Source organism: Lonchura striata, chromosome 4 (genome assembly GCF_046129695.1).
Source record: "Lonchura striata isolate bLonStr1 chromosome 4, bLonStr1.mat, whole genome shotgun sequence".
NCBI classification, from domain to species: Eukaryota; Metazoa; Chordata; class Aves; order Passeriformes; family Estrildidae; genus Lonchura; species Lonchura striata.
This window is the reverse complement of record NC_134606.1, coordinates 29,541,695-29,557,089: the sequence shown is the minus strand read 5'-3', so window position 1 is coordinate 29,557,089 and position 15,395 is coordinate 29,541,695. Positions and strand designations below refer to the sequence as shown.

Here is a 15,395-nt window from a genome sequence, read left to right as displayed (position 1 = left end):
TTTAAACTAACATATTCCTTTTTCCTATTTGTACAATGTCTACAGTGAAGAACATTATTAATTTTATACGTCCTATTTCACAATGGGTATGCATGAAAGATATTTTCATTTATAGCCATCAGAAACATCTAATATAAACCTTCATGTGAGGACCCCAGTCGTCCACATGAGTAAGCTGATAGATTAAATGCATCTTTTCAAGTAATATTTTAAATGTGATGACATTCTTGCAGAATGACTTCTCCTCATTTAGATCAGTGGCCCTATTCCACTGCTTCATGGGACCAAGATTTTCAAGACCAGTCTTAGTGTATCTGCATGTACAGTAAGGTGATTATTAATAATTTGAATACTATTATATAATTCCTTACAAAGAATATACCTCAGAAAAAATACTGTCATAGCTACTTTTAAGTCTGTGAACAAAGATGACAAATCAAATGTCTTTCAAAACGATGCCAGATGATAATCTTGCTCTGTCAGTTGGGTTCTGTGTCCAGACTAATGTCATTCATTGCCTAGATACATGCTGAGTTTATTTATCCAACTCTGTGGTTGGGTGAATACCAGGACAAGGCTTGGTGCTTCAGAAAGTTGAGCAAGAAGCTGAGGGCTACTCACCCACTCTGGAAATCAAACCTAAAATCGTCTCTTGTTTGGCAGTGTAACACAAAATGCCCACATCAAAGGCTGTTATTCTCTGTTCCCTCTATAAAGTGCATACAATGTTATCATGTTATTTATTTTAAATGTACTATGATTTGTGTAATGTCATGACATTAGATATCTGGCATACTCATGATTTTAAGTTACTATATTATTTTAGTGTTAACTAAAGCTATTGTAGTGGTTAAAGTTACAGCTGCTGTATGAAGGACATACAAGTGATATTCAACTTTATTTAAAAATATGGAACAAATGCACTATTGTTATCCCACAAAGCATGTTTTACAGTAAATGAAGAACAATGTAATTTCCATTAAAATTTGAAACTAAGGTAACTAAAAATGTCACTGGTAATAATTCTGTTGTAAATTGGGAAAAAAAGCACCATATTCTTAAATACAAGCAATTTTACATTCATAAAAATTCAAGACTTTTCATTCTGATAGAGCACTTCAAAGAAATACAAATTTGCAGTTTAAATTGCATCATAATCATACTATCTACACTTTGAATGCTCAGCAGCATACAATACAGAAATAATGACTAAAATGTACATACAAACAAAAAGAAAGGATAGATATGAATGCTAACGTTTTTTAAAAATTATTCACACATAATTGTTTCTAAAGATATGTAACACATATTTCATGCTTTACTTTCTGGTACCACAAAAGAAAAAAGCTCTCCTAAATATTCAAATCCTCATACTCTGAATCCAACTAAATTTGGTGAAGCTGGAGTTGACCTCGTACAAGGCTCATGAAAACACAGAAAAACAACATAATTTGTCCAACTGACAATAAAAAAATATATATACACATACAGTTCTTTGTAATGCATGTCTGCATGTCTATGCACAGAAATCCTTCAACTCAGCTCATGTAATGAATTTGATTTCTAAGATCAAATGGAAAATAGATCAGAACCGGGTAAAGGTATCATATTTAGCTTTGAAAAGGTCCAACTGTTAAAAATGCAGAGGTCCTCAAAACATACCAGAAAGAAATACTAAAGGTACAGGAAATTAAAAACAAACACAAAGATCCTATGCTATATGAAATATCACCCGCTCTTTTTGTAAAATTTGTATTTGCTTAACACTGAGTAACCTCAGTGCCTTCAGTGAACATACTGCTATTCATACAGACTTCCCAGCATGTTTACGAGGAATTAGGGCCTAAGAGCATTAAAAAGGTGCTTTCATTTGCTTGTGAATTAAATTCCTACTGTAAAAAATGTGTCCCAGTGTCAAAGGCCTCATACCCAATTGCACAGTCCCACACAGATTTCCTGCACTGTCACCCCCTCAGGATGCTTATGGCACATTGATATTGGCACTTATTAAAAATTCTATGAAAACACTGTACCTTATATTTCTTAAATATATCTTTTTTTCATAAACTTTAGGGGTAAGGTGATTAGACGTGTAAATTTATTGTGTAACAATATACAGAATATATGTTTAACCTTTACCAAGTTTTGCCTCTAAATTCATTGTACCATTTAAAGTTTCTGGATGACACAAGTCAATTCCTGCTTAAGTACATAAGTAACTCTGCATCACTATGATTGCCATTTATTGCTGCTAGTTCTCCAACAGCAGGTAATAAAAATGGCTTTAACACTTGGCAACATAAGCACTATATGACAGATTTCAGGAATCTGACCAGCATTTGTTGTGTAGAAAAAAGCATACTATTATTAACAGAATAGTTTTATCCGTGATAACAGACAATGAAATCTAAGTTACCTCATAAAAATCCCATTGCAGAATGAGGACTGGAATACCACAGGAAGACCACTTCAGTTAACATGAATTATTCAGAAATGTTTTATAACTCCTATACATCAGAACAGAAAGATTTATTTGTGCTCTGTTAAATATTCTTTGGTTTACTTTCTTAAAGACAACTAGGGAAGGAAGCCAACTAGGGAATGGCATATCCTGAATGTACTAAAAAAAAAAAAAAAAAGGTTATGAGAACTTTATTGTACAAAGGAAATAAAAATCCAATAAGCTACCTTCAAAAGTAGACATTTTGTATTAATATGTACCGTTATTATTTGCACAGAACATTTTACAATACCAACAAGTGTGTTAGAAAATAACGATTATTTAATTCCAATGGACTCGTGCTTTCAGCTGATCTTTCAGCAACTGCAGAGATACAGCAAATGTAAGAAAATGATCAGGATTTCTTGCATCCATCACTTCTGTGTAAGTTCTAGCATGGCATGTCCTTTGTTTCTGCTGAGTCCTACTAAAGCATCTGGAATTTTCAGACTACATATACAAATGCACATCAAATTCACCATAAATATCTTACTTCTGGCTTGACTGTTTTCACTCAGTCACTGACTCATAATGACTATACACACATATAAATAAGCTTACTGCAGTTGAAGCAACTAAGAGTACCCAATGCCTTTCCTTTAATTTCATTTTATATCTCATTAGTTATTTGGATAGTTCTGGTGCTGCAGCTCCTCCAGTCTGTCTTTGCAACACTTGTACAGGCGCATCCTATTATTTTAAAATAATTAATTTTGATAACAAGTGGGGAGAAATATTCATACAAGTGAAAGGGGAATTTGTCAATATACAAAGTGCTGACATATCCATCACGAAAATAAGCTAGAAAATTTACTTCCTTTAGTTCTCTCCAGAGGCCTTAGCTAGCACTTGCTTTAGTCAGCAGCTAATTATACTGGCAGTATCCCTTGAAAGGAAAAGTCCAGTGCAATACAGAAATTATTTTAACCAGTACATCAAATTCGCTATGGGCTGATTTCAGACAGATTCAAATGGACAGGTGTGCACACATACATTCTCTAGGATGGCCTCAGGCAGGGATGGAGTCTTCCTTGCACAGCACAGAACAGCAGAAGTTTGTGCCTTGGGAGCCTGGCTGGCCTGCTCTGTGGCATCAACAACCATAGCAAAAAGTCTGTGCTTCCTACATGCTGAGATATGGAAGGAATTTTAAGAGCCGTGTTTCACTGTAGGCTTGTAAAGACATCACGCAAAATCTTCACATGGACGCAGCTGACTTGCTCCCACAGCAATGGCTTTTTTGAAGCTGAGGATTTAAGAATACTGGGAAAGAAGTAATTTTAAAATTAAAAAGAGCAACTTATTGCTTTGGAAAAGGAGAGAGACAGAAGCAGCCTAACTAGTTTTTTTTTCTTTTTTTTTAATAAAATTCTAGCTATTATAAAAAGTAAGGTGCTCTTCACTGTCAACCAACATAGCTCTCATGGCATCTAAAGTTCTTATACCTAACAACGGAGATTAATACCAATGCTTAGTACCAGCAACAGATTGCAACTCTCCATGACAAAGTCTAAGATAGTTCTTACTCTAGGGAAGGATTTTTTGTAAATACATTCTTGTCAAATGACTTCATATTGTGGAATCCTTCATAGGACTTGAACCTACTCCTTGCTTAAAATACCTGTGTGCCTTTCACAGATAACATGATTTATGTTGAAAGAAGAACATTCCCTGGTTTTACCAGCATTAAAATAATTGTTAGGCCATCATTGCCATACCAGTTTAGCTCTTTACATAAATTAGCATTTAGACATCATACCCACATTAATGGATTTGTGGATGTAGGCTTGGCTCACAAAGAAGTGCTATGCTAACATATATTTTAAGACTTAATGAAGCAATGAAATACTGTTTTGATAAGGTTTTTTTTTCAAAACCCAGACCTTTGTTTTTTTAGCCTCCCCTACCATCTGAAAAAACAAGCTGGGATTTTCTGCATTAATTTTTCTTAGGAGAAGCAATGTGTAAGGCTAATCTCAGCAATAGCAATTTTGGAACATGTATAAAGGAGATTATACATTTTCCCCATATGGAGAAAAATTAGTAGTAAGGAGGAAAACTGGATGACTGCTGGAGGTAGGTACCAAATTAATTAGTCAGATGAAATTCTGGCCCTTCTGAAGTCAAAAGCATAAAATTTGCTAAATCACATCTCATTGCCAATGTCAATACTGTAACCAACAGATTATTTCCCAGATGATTTTGCAGAAAACAAAAGAGCTTCTCTTGTGAGAAGCATCCTTCAAAGAAAAGGCATGCACTTAAGTAGAAATCTTGAATGCTATTTAGAGGCACTAAAAACCTTTTAAGTATCTTCACTGCTTGACTTCTCCATGACCACAGATTAATAGTCATGATTAGTAAAGATAAGCAATTACTTTTTTTTTTTACATAAACAAATGCTCCTCTATTTTTTACAAAGTATCTAATCCATAAAATTACCATTCATTTTGCCTTTCCAGGCCTATATGAATGAAATTTATCTCCTATGAGTTACTTCAACAGAGAGAATTTAGATTGTTACCAAAACATATAACAGGGAGAGAGGTATGAAAGGCACTTATGTTCACAATGGATTGTCAAATGCTCAGAACTTCTTGAAGACAGTTCTAAAATTCTTCATAACTGATGATTGCCAGTGATTTTGGATGACGCTTCAAACAATGTCTCCAAATTTTTGCTTGCCGAAGGGTACTTTAAAAAAAAAAAAAAGTATTAATCTCCATGCTGTCAGTTCAGAAATTATGAAGATGGATTAGCAGCTTGTCCAAAATATCAGTTAGGCCTTGTAGTAAACACTTTCAAGAGGCACATGTTGGAAGAAAGCTTTTGAAATTTCAGTCTACAAGTAAAATGCCAATTGAAGGTTTAAAAGATTGCAGAGTTTAACATTCACTTGTCCTTTCATGTGGAAGAAATTGATCCCTTTCATTTGTATTTTCAGGGTCATCCACTGGGTTCTTTTCTTGCAACCCACTATTTTCTGAACAAGAATCATCATCTCCATCACCACGATGACCTTCAACACTGTGTCTGATGCCATAAGCAAAGTAAATGAGGAAGCCTTCCAAAAGCAAAAAAAAAAAAAAAAAAAGTTCATAGTTCATAAGGTTTTCAGGCAAGTAGTGCATTAAAAAGTAGATTTTTTTTTTCTGGTTGAATTTGTTGCTAAAGAATATTCTTCTTCAGATATCTGAATCAGAGTTCATGCTTCAGGTCTTCCCTGAAGCAGTTTCTACAGGAAATTCCAGTACATCATTTTTGCATAAGTAAATGCTCTAATAAGTTATGGAAAGTATTATCTCTAATTCACGTCTAGATGGAATTAATACAATTTTCTAGATCTAAGAGGACAGAATGCTATACTGGGAAGAAACCTGTTACAAGCAGGTTTCTACATAATTTTGGCTATACTTACTAGGAAAAAAATCACGGCTTATTGGAATTCTTCCAATTACCTAAAAACTATATTTGTAATTTTAACTGAATATAAATACTTCTTCTGAAGCATGATCTTCCTTTTTATCAGAAATATTAGCTGATTTTTATTAATTCACAGCGATTTTTTCCAAATATTTGAAGGAAACAAATGTTCTGAGATAGGAATCATGAGTTCTGTATGAACTGTATGAACTGACTGAAATGAACAAAAGTACATACCAAGTAACATCCAGAAGCTAAATCTCATCCAAGTGTCTCCACTTAATTGTACCATCAAGTAAATATTTACCAGTATACTCAATGATGGCAAAAATGGTAATAGTGGAACCTAAAAGGAAATAGTTAATATGTTTCTATTAAACATAATTTTTTTTGCATGTCACACTTCAGGTATGTAACACAAACTAGAGGTAAAGTGTAATCACTAAAAAGAATTTAATTTTTTTTGGTGTTGTAGTGAAATTTTCACTGGGTTTAACCAACAGTTTCTATAGATCTTAAACTTTTAAATACATTATGTTTAATATATATTCTCTATGGTTATAGAAAAACTTTCCAGTTTGTGCGGGACATATACTAATGAATTCCTCTATTTACAGCTGAAAAATACTATATCTATCTCTCTTATTCTGAAATGCTCCCCCACCACCACCTGATTCCTTGACCTGCATCCTATACTTCATTATTTCCATTAAATAACTGATCTTAGAACATAAGTTAAAGTGCAAAATGAAAGTACTTATACTCTGTCTTAGGTCCAAAGTACTGCAGACTACAGAGACAAGTGATTGTACACTCATCAGTTTCTGACTTGTCTTCCAACTTTAAGTTCTCTCTCCCACTCATTAGAATCCATCCAAAGCTGTCATCAGAGAATAATGCAGAGAATAAGTTATTCATATTCACCATAAAAGCTACTTTTTGCTGGTTCTGAGGCTGCCTTTGGATGAGGAGAATGGTAACTATGAAGGAGATCACCAATAAAGCAAGAAGGCCAATACTCCAGGGCTCCAAGTTAGCAATGAAATGAATCCCATATGTAATGAGGACACTCAAGCCACAAATCAAGCAAGCTGTATGAAAAACAAAATAACAGAAATAGGTCACTTAATCTCTGCATTGAAGAGGAAGTGACTTTTAAGAAAAGTGATAGTAAGCTTCAACATGTACTGTTGTTATGAGCATGTTTAATTAAATGAAAATTACTACAGGTTAGATTGATTCATGAAGGATAAAAACACAGAATGACACATGTATGATTGAAAGAAGGCATGTTATCAGTTGATTTTTAATTCTGTCTTTAGTAAAATTCCAATATAAATGTTAATGCATACATAAGTTTGAACAGCCAAATACTTACCTAAGAGGCTCACTAAGAAGTTAACTATAGTTGCAGTCTGCCCAGTTGGTAAACTGGATGGATTAATCAAGGCCTGAAGACGGAAGTGATTCTCTTCTATCATGCTTATCTGTGACTCACTTACTGCAGATTCCCTTTCAGCTGCAGCCAAAGCTGCTTTTTCTGGAGAGTATTTTGGTTCCTCATAGGTGGGTTGGTATCTATGTATAAAACAGAGTAATAACCATAACTTCTAGATTTAAAGCAATATGAATCTAGGAATGTACAAAATTAGTAAATTATTTTCAGTAGAACATTAGGATTTCCCAAGTTGTAACTGCATTGCAACAGCATTACTAGTCAGTGTCATATATAAAAATACTACGGCAACTCACTTTTTTGATTGGTTTGTTTGGAGATTTTTTTTTTTTTTGGCAGTTCTTTTAAGCTATCTGAATGCAGCAATAGCTCAGATAAATGACCAGTCCCATACAGAAAGAAAGGACAGGGTCTGGTAGTCAGCAGCAAGGAAAGAGTAAGGGATCTTGTTTCTGACTTGCTTGCTTTATTCTAAGAGGCTTCTAACTGGCATTACCTGAAAATTGACATCTGCTTTGTTAGCTTTTAAATGTATCTTTAAAAATACTTATGTTAAGTGAATTCTTTTTAAATAGAATAGGCTTCTCTTTTAAAGTGTAAATTATTACAACAATGAATTTGAGCTGAATTTAAGGTGTTATACTTTTCAAAGTTAATTACTTAGCCTTAAGTAATAAAGGCTGAGTTTTTAAAATAAGAAGAGCAATACATAACAAAGTGATCTGTAGCTAGCAATATATAATTTCATAGCTTTTTACACATGACCAATACCAGAGTTTTACTGAGAAGTATTTATAATCTCACTCATATTTGCACTCTCTTCTAGGGCCACCACATCTTAATACACTTGTCTGGTCTTACATTTCTAACTAGGATAACACAAATCAACTATTAGAACTTGTTCATCCTGTGAACCACCTGGAACATCAACTCTTTTCACGTACAGTCCCCAAAATGCAATATGCCTGATGTACAGCATAGATTGTATTCATGTACAAGTATCATTCCTGAATTCTGTACTCTTTGGGACTGATGCTTGGACCAATACTTATTCTGGAAAATAAAAGGTGTCTCAATTTCACCAGAAGCTTTAACTCGACTCATTGGTATACTTATGTAACAATATACCATTGTTTTCTTTGAGGAGTCACTGCTTCTTAGAAATCATTTATATGCTTACAGCTACTGCCTATCTAACTAAAAACATGTATTGTAAATATTACTTCTGTTTATTTATTGACCAACTAAAAAAAACCCCACAGTAGAATACAAAGGATGTTTTTGACTCACCTAAGAATGAGAACACAGATTGCCACAAGTGAATAAGCAAGAAGTGTGCCAATAGACATCATGTCCACTAAAGCCTTTAGGTCAAACAGAAATGCCATTACAGCTAAAAAAGAAAATAAATGGAAAAAAATTTCAGGAGACTGACATAGAATTGTAGCATCATTCACACTGGGAAAATAATTTAAGATCATCAAGTCTAACCATAAGTGCCAAGATTAATATTAAAAATGTATGAAGCTAAGATTTAAAAATCTGTCTGCAGTGTAACTTTTTGTTTTACTGACAGCAATAGGAATGAAATCATGACAATCCTTAAAACCACATATTTTAAGCTACTGGTATCATTAGAAATCTATTTCCCTACAGTTGAAAATCTCATTCATATAGATAGGCACTGATGAGTCAGTCATACAGTCATGCTGCATAATCACTTACATCGGACTCATTCGGATAGAAATATTTGCACACATATTGTTGAATTTAGGCCATATTAAAAATACATTTTTACAGAATGAAGTTCAGATCCTGTAACAGAATCTCACCAGACCTGAAGGGATGGATTCCACTGCCAAACTGAGAAAAAATCATTGTGATGTAAAATTTCTGCTGAGCTGGGAAAGAGCTCTGTGTGAAGAGGACTTACAGGAGTTGTCTCAAGTAAAATAGTTTTGTAGGGGTTTTTTAATGGTTATCTGACTAAATATAGTTTTCAGTTCACCTTCAGGAATGATCAGTAACATATCTTAAGAATTCATATTCTTATGATCACTGAACTCAGAGGCAGAAACTTCCATGGCAGTGGAAGTAATTATAGAAATCTTCTGTTTGTAAAAGCTAATGCCATATTCATTTGGAGATTCTGGCATATCTTTTTTTGTTTATACTGTTTGCACAACAAAGCACATTATTTATAAAGAAATTAGGAGAAGCTATCAGTAAATGAAATCCTAATTCAAATTGATTTGAAATACATACACATACTTTAAGAGCCTCTTAAAGGATTTGTATTTTATTAATATTTTTGAGATGCAGATTATTTGAATCATCTGTAATCTCAACATCAAAAGAAAATATTAAATATAGTCTTTATACACCGTGTGTATATGCACACACAAATTATTCTACGTTCAAACTATTTATATTTAATACTTATGGTATGCTTTTGTTAAAATATTTGTAGACAGCTGCACAAGGGCACAAACACATGGACAAATACTCCCCTGGTATTTGATCCTAAAGGAGGAAGCAAAATGTGGTTTTCTGAAAACAAGGCTGCTGGATTACAGAATTTTTATATAATCTGGGGATCTCTTTTTCCAATTAAGAAACACATATCCTGTTTTCTTCAATGAGAGTGGATGTTCCTAAATCCAAAACACAATCTGCAGTGTAGATTTTTGAATACCTCTCTGCTTTTCATGCTCTAAAGAGTAAAGCCAAGGAAGAACAGAACCTATTAAAACCTCATGTACAGTAGCTATATTAAATTTTTAATCCCAGCTTCAAAAGGCTACTCTGTGGCCTGGATATTCTTTAACTTTAGAAACAAGATGAAAAATGCCTGCAAGTTTCTCCTTAGTAATTCTTCTATACTAAGAGAAAAAAAGGCAGCATATTTCTTTTCCACCTGTCTTAGTTCTACTCTAAGAGACAACAGTAGGTCCCTTTATGGTGAAACTGGACTGACACCAAAACATTTTGCTATGTGGAGAGATCTGCCATGGCGATTACCACCCATGAAAAGATTAGTCATGTAATAACATGTGATGGTTGCCTCAGCTGTAGTCTTGACTTGATAACTTTAATTGAGCATCTCATTTTCTTAGCATTTCTTACAGCTGTAAAACTATTTGTGCTACAAATGCATAGAAAAGTCAGATAATATAAGTTGTTGCATACATCCACAACTATTCTGTCAAAACTATATATGACCACAAATTACCAAATATGGATTTTAAAAAAAATCAGAAAAGAAATTACTCTTTCTCCAGCAGTAGATAAAGCTGTTTTCCAGTGAGCTGTTGACGCACCAAATTCCTAAAGATTGTCTAGAAGCAGTCCAATGTCTGCTTCTACAGAGCTACAGCAGGGCTGTGTAACTATACCAATCACTTTACTAGCTGGGTAATACACTATTCTTTCTTCTCATCATTAGTGTGATTTCACAGAAAGATTTTGATTTCATCCCACAAAACTGCAACTTCCAAATTCTTAAAGCAGAATATGTCATTAGGATAAAATCAAATATAATAAAGTTGAAATAATAAAAGTAACTCTATGCAATCTACTTGTACTCTGAACAAAGAAAGGGGAACTGATAAGGCTTCATGTGGGGCTATCTGGACAATGACTCTGCCTTTCTGCATTAACATCAAGCTTGAGCAGTTTGACCTCAAACTTTACATAGTTTGAGAAGTTCCAGTCTTGTGGCATCTGAGAATGACCCTGACTATAAATAAAAATATTGCATCTCATTCCTAAACCTCTTATTTGAGATTAATTTTAGTCAAAGTTGCTGAAAGTTATAAGGCATGTATTTGATATTTGAATTACTTAAAAAATTTATTTATTTTCCTTTGAGCTAAATACTTCTAAAGCTTCCAGTTTTCTGGGATGATTAAACATCACACTAAAATGATGATGAAATCTGGGCACAGCTGTATGTGCCTCAGCAAGAAATACGAACATGAGTGAAAGAGTTGAATGGTAAGAATTTACCGTCGGATTTGGCAACGGTTCCCAAATTATTGTTTTGGTAATGTATGTGTATACATATATGTGCAGATACATAAGCCCCCAACACGCACATGCCCCTCAACCACAACTTGGTAAGCCTAAACAACAACTATCATTTTCTTTGGAAGACAATTTTAAAAATCCTTGTAGTTGACACAAAAGATGTCCTGCTTTGTACGTAATTAATTTTCTTATATCTCATTAAAAAAAAAGTGACAAAAGTTACTTTCCCCCCAGTACAGATGGCATAAATATATTAGGTCTACATCAGACAAGGAAGCCCTGTCAGTAGCGCATCAGCCTAAGGGACTCAGATTAAGTAACAAGCTTATTCACTGTATCGGGGTAAATATAAAAAAAAAAATTAAAAATTGAATTCTGTGGCATTAACGCCATCACCACCACCATGATTCACTTGATCTGGAGTTCTTTCACCCATTGATTACTCAGTAATTTTATTCCCATTGTACATGCAAGGGAAGTTAACAAGCAGCCCTTTTCAAAAATATAAAGTACCATGCACGTGCATAGAGTGTTTAAATCTCAGTTTTAAGTAACATGGGCTTTGAGAGCTTACCAGAGATGACCCCTGCTGTCAAGGTGGCAGAAACTGGTGCCTGCCTCTTATTCACTTTGGCAAGAAAACTAAAGAGTAAACCATCACGTGCCATGGCAAACAGAATTCGGGGCAAAGGGAACATAGAGCCGAGAAGACTAGAACAGAAAAATGTATAGTTCAAGTACAGGTTATTAAAAGCACAATGCTTTACTGGTAAACCCAACTACACAAAAAGAAAGCTTGGAGGAGTTAATGGGTTTAGGTATAGTTTTGCTTAGGCTCTGTGTTGCTGCTCTTAGGATTTTGTTTGGTCGACTGATGTTCTTGGTTTTGGGTTACTGTTTATTTTGACCCTAGGCTTTGAAAGTACTTGAGATAAACCAACAACTAAAAATCTGAGATAGAGAAAAGTTTTACTGGTAGACTACTTTACCTAGCAAAAAGCAAATTTGATCATTTTAGTCCAAAACAAATCCAAGCTGCATAACAGTGGTTTATTTCCATATATTCAACATGTTTAGCAGTGCACCTTTCTTTACAAGGATCAACTCTAAGTCTCACCTGCTACTGCACCAGACGATAGAGTAGCAACTAGTGGGGTCTTCGTTTTGGAATTGATTTGAGCTAGACATTTGAAAAGCAACCCATCCTTCGCCATAGCATAGATTACACGTGGTATTGGAAAAATGGATCCAAGAAGACTAAGTAAAAAGCAAACACATGCAACATGGCAAACACAATTCATGCAGAGTTGTATTCATGGACAAGATAAAAAATGTTAATTAATGGCATGTATAGACAAAATGTATGATTGTAAGACAAAACCAGAAAGCCCCATAGCCCAAGGTACTATAAATCAGACACAAATAGGTTTTTTTTAACTGAAAAGTTGATTTATTATTATAATTATATTAATTTAGGTAATGAAATTACTTCATTAGATGGAATCTAGATTACCAAGATAACTCTCTTCCCATCACCATAGTTCTTGTGTATTAATGGACCAGGAACATGTTCCAGATCACAGTAACTATGCAATTAAGCTTTAGTATTCCTGTAGAAAGTCTGTCAGTCAGCAGCAGCAAATAAATAAGCAAAAGCAGCATCCCTTACACTCTATATTTCCATGTAAGCCTGATGACTTACAGTTATTTGAAGTAAGCACTATACAAGTGTACTTGGGCAGATTAATTCTTTTGATTAAAGCACCTCTAGGCAAGCTGTGTTAAGACTTTTGTTTTGGAAGAAGTAAAGCTAATTAATTTAGATGTTATTAGAACACATAAAGCTTTTAAACTATTGATAACTTGAAGCTCTTAAACATACTTCTTAAATTAGGTGGTTTCTTTCCCTCAAAGAGAAATACTTTTAATTAAGAAAACAAAAGATGAAATCATAGCCAGTATAACCTCTGCAACACACACACAAGTTTTTAACCAGGTGAAGGGTTTCCTTTCTTACTTTAGAAAAACAACTATATCACTTAAAGAAGGCACAGCTCTTACATGCCATAGGTGATAGGTACATCCAGTAATGCTTGTGGGACACAAGTATTAAGCATAGACAGGAGAGAAGTTTTATTGCAAATGAACTGATTTTGATGTTTTGATTCCACAAAGAAGGTACATTCCAAAAAATTCCAGGAAGTTTTTTTTTTTTTGTTTTAGCTTTGTAAGGTTCATTTATCCTACCCTTCTTTATGTACATTCGTGTACATAATGTCAGTATTAACAAACATCTTTACCCAACAAAATAAGTTCATGACATTGCACAGTAACAGGAAACCAAAAGCAATTCATCCCAATGTTTTTTCTTCATTGTACCTCTAAACTGAGGTGCATGAAATACAGTGTCCTTTGTTTTGTTCTAAACTAACATCAGTCAACAGATTAAAAAATTAATCTCTTCACAGGAGTACATATAATTCTTCAGAATACACTGGAAAAAGAGACTGACAGTTCAAATTTCTAAAAATTTCTTACCATCTCAGTTCACTTTGTTTTCCAGTATTAATTTCTTTAATCTAGTTTCTTATATATAACTTCTACTATTTATCAATGTAAAGAAAAAAATCAGTGAAATTCTCCAACCTAAGGGGACCATGAGAAATATGTAGAAAATAACATAAATAATCCCAGGACGAACTGTGTAACTATGACATTCTTCAGTCAGTCCTACATTTCTTTCAGTGTCCTTCTGGAACTACTTCATGTTTCTATCCCCTCCTGCATCTAAATGTTCCTTTCCTTTAAACCATTGCCCATGGTCAACAAACTCATATTCAGGCTAATGCCTACATAACTCCAATGGGGTTATGTTGGAGTGCTGGTAGTATTAGTGTTTCCACAGGCAACTTGTTTTCCTTCGTGGAAAGGCAGCCAGTGTTCTTAACCACTGAAGCTCATGGAAATGACTCCTTACTACATAAATTCAGGCAAAAGATTGGCATCAGCATTTTTCTATCCCTAAATTCAAGTATCAAGCAATTTTCTATTTTATTAAAGTGTTATTATCATATTACAATTGGGGTGTAATATATCTGAACACATATTAATATATATTGTTTCCTCCCTGATCTTTTTAATCAAAATAATATGCTAAGGTTACATTCACAGTTTCACAAAGGGAAATAAAGTATAATATTTTCACAGCTATAATCTACATCTCAAACACACACACAGAAACCACAGGAAGGGATAATGTCAGAAGACAGACTGGCTGCTGGAGGAAAATAGAGACAGACAATGAAGAGTGGAGCTACTGTCTTCAATTTTGCCTGCAAATGCACAGAGCCCATACAGCTTCTGAGTCATAGGGAATACACAGTGAAAAAGGAAAAATGGGGGAGGTTTACTCTGTCAGTTAATAAAGATAACTTGCAGGTCATATGTTTGAAAATATTTATATTTAAAAAAATTGGTGTAATAAGCTTCTACAAAGACGTAGGGTTCAATAACAGTCAGTTAAGGAAAAAAAGAGCTTAAATTAACACAGCTACTGTCAAGTAGACTTGCTTAAGTTTAATACTTGCTTATAACACTTATTGTTAATTCTTTGCATGGACCGAGCCTTCAAAATGAACACACAAACATAGATACAAATGTATTATATTATTCATCAGCTTTTCCCAATAGAATTAGTATTTCAAGGTCTTTACCTTGTAGACAAAGCACAGAGGGATCCCACTGCTACAACATATTTAGCAGGACCCCATCCAACATATTCAAATGCTACTGGCAGAGGACTTTTCTCATCTAGCAGATAGTATGGCATCATAAGTGTCAGTGCAGCTGAAACCAAGCAATAGGCCATGAAGCAGACAAGTAGGGACACCACAATTCCTATGGGTATGGCTTTCTGAGGATTCTTGACCTCTTCTCCTGAAAAAAGAAAAAGAAAATGCCCCACCAAAAATTCATACTAATTTTCCC

At 34.2% G+C, this 15,395-nt stretch overlaps 1 protein-coding gene across 4 annotated transcripts in view; it reads right to left on the bottom strand.

The window, feature by feature from the left end:
• Positions 1-2,760: 2,760 nt before the first annotated feature.
• The window catches only part of SLC7A2 (solute carrier family 7 member 2), a 51,900-nt gene continuing 39,265 nt past the window's right edge, over positions 2,761-15,395 (bottom strand). For 3 of the 4 annotated variants that reach the window (XM_021536122.2, XM_021535962.2, XM_021536042.2), the window contains 7 exons: positions 15,122-15,344; positions 11,983-12,119; positions 8,670-8,772; positions 7,302-7,501; positions 6,848-7,014; positions 6,161-6,269; positions 2,761-5,564 (listed from right to left, as the gene is read on the bottom strand). In XM_021536122.2, the coding sequence (XP_021391797.1) occupies positions 5,386-5,564; positions 6,161-6,269; positions 6,848-7,014; positions 7,302-7,501; positions 8,670-8,772; positions 11,983-12,119; positions 15,122-15,344 (1,118 nt within the window). In that variant the 3' untranslated portion in view covers positions 2,761-5,385. Of the gene's footprint in view, positions 5,565-6,160; positions 6,270-6,847; positions 7,015-7,301; positions 7,502-8,669; positions 8,773-11,982; positions 12,120-12,525; positions 12,666-15,121; positions 15,345-15,395 lie in introns of all 4 variants that reach the window. The other variant, XM_077782849.1, reaches the window with a different exon arrangement.